Genomic DNA, 11,627 nt, shown 5'->3' on the forward strand with positions numbered 1-11,627 from the left:
CCCCCCTGCCCACCATGCCGGGGTGAGCCCCAAGGATGGATCTAAGGCTTGCACAAGGACATTTATTAAAAAAACAAACAAACAAACAAACAAACAAACCAACGAAAACACCAGTCAAGTGAAATGGGGGAGTGGAGGGCAGGGAAAGGGGCGGGGAGCAGGGAGGGGACAAGCAGAGGTGGCTGCCAGCCAGAGCAGGGCAGGGAGCAGAGGCCAGCACAGCACCAGGCAGCCACCCTCCCTGTGCCCCTGGCACTCAGAGGGGCAGGACTGGGGCTGGCAGCCCCCCCGGCCCAGCTGGCAGCACAGGCAGGGAAGGCAGACCTGCCCCGGGAGGGGAGGGAGGGAAGGGCTGACAGAGGCAGCAGGAGCTGGGTGAGCAGGGCAGAGCCCCCTGCCCAGCAGGGCCCGGCCCAGGAGCAGCACCGCGGACAGAGCAGGGCTGAGCCCGCCTACATTCAGTGTGAGCGGCAGGGGCTGCCTGCACGTGGACGGAGCAGAAACCAAAGCACTTGTGCGCCCCTGCCCTGTCACAGGGAGTCAGGGCAGAAGGCACGATCCCAGGTAAGGGGGATGCACAGGGCTCAGGGGGCTCCCCCTCCCCAGGCAGAGGTGGGAGCTCAGTGCTGTCCCTGCCCTGGGCAGATCCTGATGGGGCAGCTCCAGCCTCAGCCCCATTCCCTAGGAGAGGCAGCCGGAGCACCTCAGGGATAAAAGCACCAGCCCCCCAAGCCCCTGTGGCTCCCCAAGAAGGAAAGCCCAGCTCCCCAGGCTGCTCAGCAGCACCAATCCCTCCAGCAGCTCCTACCAACACAAACAGTGGGGCTGGATTCCACAAGGAGCCCTGTCCCTCCCACTGGGAGGCCACAGCAGGTCCAGGCCAGCCCCTTCTACTTATCGATGAGCCCTCCCTCCTTGAGCTTGAAGTAGAAGAACTTCTCGAGGGTGTTGGCACACTTGCAGTAGTCGCTGTCGGGCGGGTTGTACTCGCGGCAGTTGGTGATGATGCGCTGCAGGTCAGCGATGAAGAGCTTCTTGGTCACATAGTAGCGGTTCTTCAGCCTCTCCGTCATGGTCTTCAGGTCTGCAGGTGGCACAGGTCAGGATCCCTCCCCAGGCTTCTGCATCCCCCCCAGTCACTGAGCTGGGCATCAGCCACGGGTCCCAACTCATCCCTTTCTCATTCAGGACTCTCCCGAGGCTCCCACTGCCCCAAACGTGAGTCCTTTGATTAATGTGGGGTTCTCAGCCCTCTCTGCTGATTATTGTGGGGTTCTCAGCCCCCTCTACTAATTAATGTGGGGTTCTCAGCCCTCTCTGCTGATTATTGTGGGGTTCTCAGCCCCCTCTACTAATTAATGTGGGGTTCTCAGCCCTCTCTGCTGATTATTATGGGACTCTCAGCCCACTCTACTGATTATTGTGGGGTTCTCAGCCCCCTCTGCTGATTATTGTGGGGTTCTCATCCCCCCTCTGCTGATTATTGTGGGGTTCTCAGCCCCCTCTACTAATTAATATGGGGTTCTCAGCCCTCTCTGCTGATTATTGTGGGGTTCTCAGCTCCCTCTGCTCATTATTATGGGGTTCTCAGCCCTCTTTGCTGATTCATGTGGGGTTCTCAGCCCCCTCTGCTGATTCATGTGGGGTTCTCAGCACCCTGTTCTGCAATCCTGCCCCGGGGTGCTGGACACACCAACCTACCAATGGGGAAGCGGATGATTTCATAGTAGTCTGGTGCCTCTGACTTCTTCACCGGCTCCATGAAGGGCCACGCACTGGGGTGGGTCTGGGGAGAAGAGGGGGCAGTTGGAGCAATGAACACACAACCCTTGGCTGCTCCAGCACGCAGGGGTCCTGCTCTCCCCCCAACCTGGGTCACCCCAGCTGTCCCCAAGGGCAAAGCCCTGTACAGCCCGTCCCAAGGGAGGCAGCTCTGAGGGCTGTCAGGGGGACAGGGACCCCACAGTGAGGGTCCTTTCCTGCCCACACCTTGATCTGGGCCAGGAGGTTCTTCAGCATGTTGTAGAGCTGGTCTGGGTCCTTCAGCTCCTTCCTGCAGGACAAAGCCAGTGCCCATCAGCCTCTCTCCACTCCAGGGCAGGAAAACACCAAGGCTGAGGCACAGCCTGAGCTGAGCCCCCAGCCCTGCTGCTTCATCAGCAGCACTCACCCTTTCTCCTTCCCCAGTGGTTTCCATCCTGTTTCTCCTGGAATAAAGTATCAGTGTCACCATGTCTGCTCTGCAGCCATGGGGAGGGAGGGCAGAGCCCCCTGCCAGACCCCTGCCAGGACTCACGGATGCCAGGGACGCTCTCGATGGGGATCTGCCTCACGCCCTCCTTGAAGCAGGTCAGGCCTGGGTACACCTTGCGGATCTGAGCCTGTTTCCTCTCAATCAGCTTCTTGATGATCTGCAGGGAATGGGGATGGAAGGGAGCAGAGGAATGGGGGCTGCAGGATGCTCCAAGGACCCCACAAACCCACCATGCAAGGCCAGAGATAACCCCAGCCAGTGTTAACGCCACCAGTGCTCCCTCATTGCTCTGCAAGTCTGCTCTCAGAGCCAGCACAGCCCCACACCTCTCCTCTGCCTTCAGGGGGTGGCTGGCAGTCACCTACCCTTGTGCCCACCCCTGGGCCATACCTCCTTCTGCTTCTTGATGATGTGTGAAAGCTCGGTGTAGGGGATGCGGGGGTTCAGCTCACACTCCATCAGGGTGGCCCCCTCGTAGTCCTTGATGTACCCCAGGTAGCGGCTCTTGGGGACCTTGATGTCCTTGGAGAAGCCCTAGGGGAGAGGGGCAGGTGGGAAGGGGTAGGTGGGAGGGGGTAGGTGTGCAGCAGGGCTGGGAGCAGCTCCCAGGGAAAGGAGCCCACCTGCTTTTTGAAGTAGCCAATGGCGTACTCATCTGCATAGGTGAGGAAGTAGAGGATGTTGTGCTTGATGTGGTACTCCTTCAGGTGGTTCATCAGGTGTGTCCCATAGCCCTTGGGGAAATACCATGAGACAGAGACCCCCCAGGTGGGATAAACAACCCCCTCCCACCCATGGAAATGGCAGCTGCAAGATGACCTGGAGCAACAGCTTGGGGTTGACCAGTGCTGAGCAGGTTTGGCTGCCCAAGGGGGCTGAGAGACCATCCTGCCCACGCCAGGCTTTGGGGGGGCACACCTGCGTGCCCACCTCCCTTCTCTCACCTTCACTTGCTCATTGGAGGTGACAGCACAGAAGACAATCTCCGTGAAGCCTTGGGTAGGGAACATACGGAAGCAGATGCCCCCAATCACTCGTCCATCCTTGATCAGCGCCAGGGTCTTGTGCTTCCTGCGGGCGGCACGGCCGAGGGTGAGGGGAGCCCCCCACAGCGGCCCCCAGGCACCCCCCAGGCACGCACGGGTCAAAGACGAGGCGGGTGATGTACTCCTTGGGCATGCGGGGCAGCTGGTGGGAGAAGACGTTCTGCAGCCCCACCAGCCACATCAGGATCTTCTTGTTGGATTTCTGCGACAGGGAGTTGCCGATGACGTGGAACTCGATGATGCCGCGCCGCTCCTCCAGCCGCGCCGTCTCGTCCCGCGCCGCGTTGGCCGACAGCAGGCTGGTCTGGGGGCACAGAGGGGGGGTCACTGGCGCTGCACACCCTCTTTGGGGGAGCCCACCTGTAGGAGTGTCGGGGGTAGGACGGTCGGGACGGACAGAGGTGAGAGATCTCTGAAGCCAGATCATGGAATTTGGGGTTTATTGCAAAGGGCCTGGGTGCAGGCTGCCAGCCACAGCTCAGAGCAGGCCCGAGAGAAAAGAGGGGGAGAGAGGATGAGAGGGTAAGAGAGTAAAAGCATCAGGGAGTAAAAGGGGTAAGAGAGTAAAAGGCAAGAGCCTAAAAGGGTAAGAGCGCGAAGTTCCCGTTACAATACAATAAATCTTCTTCTGTGTTGAATATTCTAATTCTCACTAACCAATCTAGTCCAATATACAAATCCTATAGCATTTACATACAGCCTATAAGAATCACTACATTACCATACTGTGTTACATTTTAAATCCTAAAATCTCCTCTTTGGACCCCTTCTGCCAAGCCAGTAGGGTCTGCTTGGACCCTTAGACCTGTCTGCAAGCAGAGGGTGCTGTTCCATCAAAAGGGGATCACCTTCAGCTGGCCACACCATGGATTTCCCATTGTTCAGTAACTGAGGTACCTCAAAGCTTGCTTTCATTTCAATCTCACTTATAGTTTCCATATTCTCAAAATCTTTTGCCAGGCAATCATATTTATAAGGCTTTCCTGTTTCATCTTCCCCAACACTCACCCCACCGTGGCACGTGGGGAAAGCAGCTCTGTAGTAATTCAGCCTCCTGCTGAGTGCAGGTTTGCCTCTGAGTAGGCTGCAGGGCCGGATAGCTCAGTCCTTTATGGGGACTGACTGCCCAATAACCCAAGCAGCTCTCAGCAACCTTAGCAAGCTCAAGGAATATCAGCTCTTTTAGTAATTATCAGCTCTTTGTGATTCCAGCTCTTAGCTTGCAAGGTGCCACAGGCAGGCAGGCTCAGGGCAAGAGAGGAGAAGGCTGTTCTGGCACTCCACAGTCTATGAAGGGTTCCAGGGACAGCTCTTCTCCAGAACCAGGCTAAAACAGCCCATTATGTAGGGTATAGGGGGATCAGAAATTGTCCAATAGCAGGGGTTAAGGAGAAGTGACCTATGGGGTTACACAGAGATAAGCAGGGGTCCAAAAGGCAGAAGAAAGGGCTTCCAGCCATTCACCATGACTTGGCATTTCCTATCTTTAGGCCTCTGCCCTGTGCCTGCTGCACTGTAGGCCATGGAGGCACCCCAACATCCCCAGGCCTCACCTCAGGGCCCAGCATGGCAGCAGGGTCTGTGATGGTCAGCATGACCTCGTTCACCAGCTCCATGGGGATGTCTCCCATGACACGGATCCGCTTGGCATCCTCCAGGGTCAGGCTCTCAGGGAGCTTCCTCTTCTCTCCTGGCACGGGAGCAGAGTGGCACATGCAGTGCTGGGAGGCACCATGGACAGTTCCAGCTTTCTGGAGTGGGCTCAGGTGACCTTACCTGGCAGAGGCTCTGGGGTGGTGGTGTCCAGGCTGGTGGCTGAGCTGCTGCTGCTGAGCTTCTTGCTGAAGAGAGGAGTGGTGGGCACAGCAACGGTGCTGACTGCAGCTGCAAGAAACCCATGGTGCCCACGACTGAAAATGCCTTGTGAAAATGCTCGGCCACACCTTAACCCTTTATCCCTCAGCCTCCAAACAGAGGGAGAGGGGAAATCCTGAATTATCCTGAAATACCTGGGCGAGACACCAGCTGGGCACCCTCTGCAGCTGGCACAGTGAAATCAGCCTCCCAGATGGGAGAGTTCTCACCGTAGATCTCCTCCTCCAGCATGGAGAGGAACCTGGCAGGGAGTGGCACATCAGCAAGCGAGCATGCCAAAGGAGGAGTGCCCTCCAGCAGCCATCCCCACACTGGGCACCTACTTGGGGAAGTGGGTGAGGATCAGGGTCCGTTTCTCTGGCACCAGCTTGTCCTTCTCCACACGGAATTTCTCCAGCAGCTGCCGCCGCGTCACGGTGAAGATGGACTTGAGGAGGCTGCGCCCAAACACGTGCGTGGTCTCATAGCGGGGCAGGCTGTCACAGCTCTGGGGCACATGGCAGTAGCACAGCCACCTGTGGGACACCAAGGGGCTCTAGAGACAGGGCTGGAACCCAGGAAATTCCTCTGGCTGCCCTGGAGGACTCGAGCTCCTGCCCAGGGGGCTCAGAGACCTTGGCACAGAGTCAAAACCACCTGTACCTTTGATTTTAGCCCACTGAAACAATTACCAACCTTATATGAGGATTTACAAGCCATGAAAGTTTAAGTAGAATGATAGTGAATTTATCACAGGGTGTAAAAATAATTTTTGGGGGTTTTTAGAATGGGGGTTCAGGAGGAATCTGGGCATGTCCAGCCTTTCTCCTTCTTCTTCTTGGCCTCCATCTTCTGCTGTGATGTTGGCACTTTTAGATTGGTTTAGAGTAGAAGCTCACTGTCTAATATAGGTGATAGGTATTGGGAAGTAATTGTAAATATTGTATACATAGTTTTTAGTATAAAAAGATAAAGGACGGGCAGTGTGCCTCTGATTGTCTTGTTGAGCAGACCTCAGCAGGCCAGGAGAAAGAATTTTATAGATAAAAACAATAACAACCTTGAGACAGAGAAATGAAGAGTTCTGACTCCTTCTTCAACTGCTGGGCTGGGAAAAGAGACTTTTTAACACATCTGGGGGTCACTGAGCAGCTAGAGAGAACCAGAGACCCCAGAGCAACCATATCACTCCTGGGACAATATTGCTGGGAGCAGACTGGATGAAGGCACTGCTGACACTCAGAAGCACTGGCCCCACTGTGTGCCTGCTCTCCTGGTGGACTGACAATCTGGGAGACCCCAGGCTGGCTGGCTCAGTGGCCCCCTGCCCTCCTTACCTGGTGTAGTTGACCTTGTAGGTGGCCACATCATCGTTCTGGGAGCGCTGACGGAACTGGGACGGTGTCTCCAGCTTCCAGTAGTTGAGGCACAGCAGGAACATCTTGGAGAGTTCATACATGGTCTGGCGCTCCTTGGGTGGCAAGTGGCTGAATTTGTACTGCACAAAATTCAGGACTCCCTGGGGAGAGAGGATGGCACAGTGGGAGGGTGCCAGGAGCTGCTCTGGGCTCTTCCATGCTGCCTCCCAGAGAGAGAGGGGACTGTGCAAGAGCAGCAGAACACAGGACAAGCCATCAGGGCAGTGCAGCAGCCTCACCTGCTCAATGTTGGGTTTCTCAAAGGGAGGGCTCCCCAGGGACCCCTCGACCACAGGCTGGCTCATCTGCAGGATGCACTTCCTCAGCAGCTGCAAAGACACCAACAGACACGGTCAGAAGAGCCCCAGGAACTGGATATTCCAGGAATGGTAGAGGTGGCTGAATGCTGCCATGGGGCTGCTCCAGTTTCTACAGCTAGGAAGGCACTGGTGCTGCCCTTGGAGCACACCCACTCATCCCCTAGAACTGCCCCTCCTAGGGAATTCCAGGCCAGGAGAGCAGTGACTCCAGAAGAGAGTCAACATTCCAGGTCTCTGGGCTGTGGGATGGTTCACAGCTTCAGCACCAGCTCCAGCAGAGCACAAACAGCAGGACAGCAACCCCCACAATGACCAGAAACTCTGCACATTTCCCCCCATGAGTGGGGCAGTGAGACCTGCCCAGCTCCAGACTCACCTTGAACAGGTAGAAATACACCTGCTTGGTGTCTGTGTCCTCCTCCTTGTGCACTGACATGAAGAGGTTCTCCACATCCACCACCATGCCCAGCAGACGGTTGATCTCCTCCTCTGAGACGTTCTCCAGGTGGGACACGTGGTCAGCTGTGCCAGGGAGAAAGAAAAGGGATCATCACCACAAAGAGAAAGCCAAGAGATCAGCACCACAAAGAGAAAGCCAAGGGATCATCACCACAAAGAGAAAGCCAAGGGATGAGCACCACAAAGAGAAAGCCAAGGGATCATCACCACAAAGAGAAAGCCAAGGGATGAGCACCACAAAGAGAAAGCCAAGGGATCATCACTACCAAGAGACCAGGGGATCAGCACCACAAAGAGAAAGCCAAGGGATCATCACCACAAAGAGAAACCCAAGGGATCATCACCACAAAAAGAAGCCAAGGGATTACCACTACAAAGAGAAAGCCAAGGGATTATCACCACAAAGAGAAGGCCAAGGAATCAGCACCACAAAGAGAAAGCCAAGGGATCAGCACCACAGTGGCATTGAGGGATCAGCACCACAGAATAGGAATGTGTTTCTTGTTGATGGAGAGACAAAACTATCCTTTGTCTTCTTAAAAAGGAAATAAGCTTAGAAGTTTTTCTCTTCAATCAAGTGAAAAGACACCTTATAGGACTTAGGGGACTCCACCTCAAATTTAAGGATAGCTAATTGTACAGGAGCCATAAAGTTTTGCTTGGGGAATTTACTAGAAAAAGAAGAGAACAAAGAAACTAATTGCTTTTGTGAAGTGTTTTACTAAGGGCAGGAGAGCTTTTTGCACTTAGTTTTTGTCTATAAAGAGTTTGTTATTTTGCCTTTTATTAGAACCTTTTTGTTTCCAACACTGCAACAGAAGCCACCCTGCTGATTTTATGCCTTCTAAGGTAGCTGAGCTATCTTGGGTGTGAAATAGACTTCCAAAAGCTTATGAGATCTGGCTCAAAGAAGCTCCTATTTCACCACAGTGAGAACAAGGGACCAGTCCCACAGGAGTTACCCAGAGCATGGCCACAGCTCCGGCAGGGTTCACTCAGGTTGGTCACTGGCTGCTGCAGGTCCATTCGGGGGGCTGTGGGGGGGTTGGGGTTCTTCCAGCCATTGCACTTGCAGGCGTCGTTGGCCTGGGAATAAGGACAGCAGTGGTTGTTGCAGTGGGTGCCACCTTCTGTGGCCAAAGATTTCCCTGGCTCCCATCTACCCCTCTTCACCCAGCCCAGCTTTTCTCAGCCCCCACCACCCCAATACTCCCCCAGAACTCTGCAGCCCCTGCTCAGTGACATCCCTGCATCCCCCTTGGGTAACTCAGCACCCTCATCCTGCACTTGTACCCCACGTACATCCCAATCCCGCATCCTTTGTCCATTTATTCCTTCCATTCACCCCCCTGCACCCCTAAATTCCCCTCCTACACCTCTCCTGCATCCCCTCTCATGTCAGCATCCTCACCCTCCATCCCTCACCCATGCACAGCCCTGAACCCCCACTCCCGTATCCCCTGCACCCCCACCATGCCCGTCCTTGCATCCCTCACTCGTGCACAGCCTCGAACCCCCCTCCAGCCCTCCGTGCCCTCCGTTCCCTCCCGGTGCCGCCGTCCCCACCTTGCAAGCCGAGAACACCCCCAGCTTCTCCAGCTTCTTCCCGCGGGGGAAGCCCCGCACCTGCGCCTTGCGCTGGCTCGCCCGCTGCTGCTGGCTCAGCCCGGGCCGTGCCGGGTCGCTGGATCCCGCTCCTCCAGCCGTTCCCCCGCTCGCCCCCGCTGTGGCCGCCGTTGCCGCGGCCGGGCCCGGCGGGGGCCGCCCGGGCTGCGCGGCCTCCGGCTCCGCCATGCCGGGCCCGGCGTGCGCCCCGCGCGCACTGCACCTGCGCGCCGGGAGCGCAGGGAACGCCGGGAGTTGTAGTTCGCTGCGGCGGGAGAGGCGGGGCCGTTGCTGCCGGGACGGCGCTCCCGGGGCCGGTTCACGTCACCCGGTGCCCCAAACGGGAGCAGAGCTCCCACTCGGCACTGCGGGCGGCGCGAACCACCCAGAGAGGATCGAGGTCCGGTCGCGACGACCCACCGCGACAGCCCCTCACGGGGCGATGCCGAGCTGTCGGTGCCCGGCGGAGCGTTCGCACCCCTCCGGTAACCGGTACCGCTCCGCTGCCTCCCGCAAATATGGAGCGGGGCCACGGCCTGTTATCCAAACGCGGTGTGTGACCCGCCCTCCGCCTGCTCGCAGCCGGCTCGGGCGGCTGGCACGGAGCGTGGCCGCGCCTCCCGGCCGGTACCGGCGAACCGGCTCCGCCCGCGGGGCCATTAATGAGAGACCGACCGCGCCCCTCTGACCGCGGGGGAAGCGGATTAGCGCCGGGCAGGAGCGGGCACCGCCTGGAATGTTCCAGCACTGTCGGCGAGGCAGGCACGGGAATGTTCCAGCAGCATCCCGAGGATGGGAGCCACCGCTGCCAAGGCTGCCCGGGGAGATGCTCGGGACCTGCCGGGGATTCTCGGTGCTCCTCATGGCCCGGAGCCCCTCGCTCATCCTCCTCTGCCAGGGCAGAGCTGGGCAGAGGTCATGCCCGGTGCCAGCACAGCCCCGTTCATCCGACAGAAGTGCCCGGGCCATGCCCAGCGCCAGCACAGCACCGTTCCCCACCCTGGCAGAGGTGCCCGGGCCATACCCAGTGCCAGCACAGCCCTGTTCCCCTGGCAGAGTTACCAGAGCCATGCCCGGTGCCAGCACAGCCCCGTTCCCCCTGGCAGAGGTGCCAGGGCCATGCCCGGTGCCAGCACAGCCCCGTTCCCCCCGGCAGAGGTGCCAGGCCATGCCCGGTGCCAGATCAGCCCCATTCCCCATTGCGCTGCGTGGGCACGGGCAGGAGCACTGCAAAGCAAGACCAGAAACGCCGGAACCACACAAATAAAAGTTAGGAATATTTATTACATATCAAAAAAAGCTGCATGTTTCGGGCAGACCCCACGCCCCGGGCCATAGCGCGGTCCCGCTCTGCGGCCAGCAGCTGCCCTCGTTGTCGCCAGGCTCAGCCTGGTCCCCGTCGCTCCTCTTCACGCCTTGGCCCTCTCGGCTCCCTCCTCGGCGCTGCCAGCTTGCTGTGCCACCGCCGGCCCCATCTGGATGGGCACATTCCTCTCGGGAGCGGCTGGCAGTGCCAGCTTGGGGGCCTCGATGCGGAGCTGCCCATCCTTGGACAGGGAGCAGGTCAGCGCCTCGGCGTCCACCTCCTCGGGCACGTCCCACTCCCGCTTCAGCACCTCGTACTTGTAGGAGAAGGAGCCCTTCTCGTCCGTGCTCTGCGTCTCCTTCTGCCCCACCAGCACCACCTTCCTGCCCACCACCTTCACCGACAGCTGCTCGGGGGCAAAGTCCTTCACGTCCTGGCACACCGAGAAGCCGTCCCCGGAGCTGTGGGGCAGCGCTGCGCTGGTGCTGGGGGCGATGCCGAGCCGGCCGGGGCTGCTGCCGCTGCTCAGGTACTGCTCCACGCTGCTCATGAACTCCCGAGCCCGCTCCATCTCCAGCCGCATCTCCCGCTCCAGCTCGGCGAAAAGGGTGCCTGGATGTGGCCACAGGGTGCGGACGGGTCCCAGCCACGGGAACAGCGAGCTGGACATGGGCGGCATAAAGTGCAGGCGGCAAAGCATCTCTGCTGCGAGAGAGGAGCGCTCCCGGCTGTGCTGCTGCTGCTCCGTGCAGTGCTGGGCTGGGGAAGGGGAGCAGCGGGTTTTATTCTCCCCTGCCCAGGGGTGTGTCCCTTCCAGAATGCTCTCTCCCCCCACGCAGCCTCCTGGAGCCATCGCCTATTTTTGAGAGGCTGATTATCCACCAGCCAAAATAGCAGCGCCTGTTTCTGGGCACAGGTCACATGCCACAAATAGGGAGCCGCAGTCACCGCCGTGAGCTCGGGTTTCTGCACAGCCATCGTGATGCAGCGGGGCCCGTGGGGCCATGGCCGGGGGGCTACAGAGCCCTTCCCTGCCTGGGGCTCGGTGGAGGAAGGCTCCACTGTGCCAGGAGCTCATCACTCCTGCCAGTACAGGAACTGATCCCACCCCTGTACATGTCCCATGGCATCTGCTGCCAGGCACTTCCTTTCACTGTCTGGGACCCCTCTCCCTGTTGGGCATTCCCAGCCTGACCCCTCAGCACCCCACCTGGGCATGGGGCCACAGACTGACCCCTCATCACCCCACCTGGGCATAGGGCTGACCCCTAAACACCCCACTGCACACCCCACCTGGGCATGGGGACACGGGCTGACCCCTCAGCGCCCCACCTGGGCATGGGGACACAGACAGACCTCTCAGCG

General features: G+C 58.5%; 2 protein-coding genes across 2 annotated transcripts; both read right to left on the bottom strand.

The window, feature by feature from the left end:
- Window positions 1-48: 48 nt before the first annotated feature.
- KAT2A (lysine acetyltransferase 2A) lies at window positions 49-9,242 on the bottom strand. The gene is made up of 18 exons (XM_059489180.1): window positions 8,918-9,242; window positions 8,314-8,437; window positions 7,269-7,414; window positions 6,812-6,901; window positions 6,492-6,673; window positions 5,499-5,690; window positions 5,310-5,416; window positions 5,077-5,184; window positions 4,854-4,990; window positions 3,396-3,604; window positions 3,199-3,325; window positions 2,878-2,988; window positions 2,645-2,788; window positions 2,297-2,411; window positions 2,171-2,207; window positions 1,990-2,053; window positions 1,702-1,786; window positions 49-1,084 (listed from the first exon to the last, which is right to left on the bottom strand). The coding sequence occupies exons 1-18, from the start codon at window positions 9,143-9,145 to the stop codon at window positions 891-893; spliced, it is 2,400 nt and encodes a 799-aa protein (XP_059345163.1). The 5' UTR covers window positions 9,146-9,242; the 3' UTR covers window positions 49-890.
- A 978-nt stretch (window positions 9,243-10,220) lies between these two features.
- On the bottom strand, window positions 10,221-11,130 carry LOC132084216 (heat shock protein 30C-like). Its single transcript, XM_059489278.1, has one exon. The coding sequence runs from the start codon at window positions 11,113-11,115 to the stop codon at window positions 10,366-10,368; it is 750 nt and encodes a 249-aa protein (XP_059345261.1). The 5' UTR covers window positions 11,116-11,130; the 3' UTR covers window positions 10,221-10,365.
- Window positions 11,131-11,627: the final 497 nt, after the last annotated feature.

This window comes from Ammospiza nelsoni, chromosome 26 (assembly GCF_027579445.1).
Source record: "Ammospiza nelsoni isolate bAmmNel1 chromosome 26, bAmmNel1.pri, whole genome shotgun sequence".
In the NCBI taxonomy this organism is placed as follows: Eukaryota; Metazoa; Chordata; class Aves; order Passeriformes; family Passerellidae; genus Ammospiza; species Ammospiza nelsoni.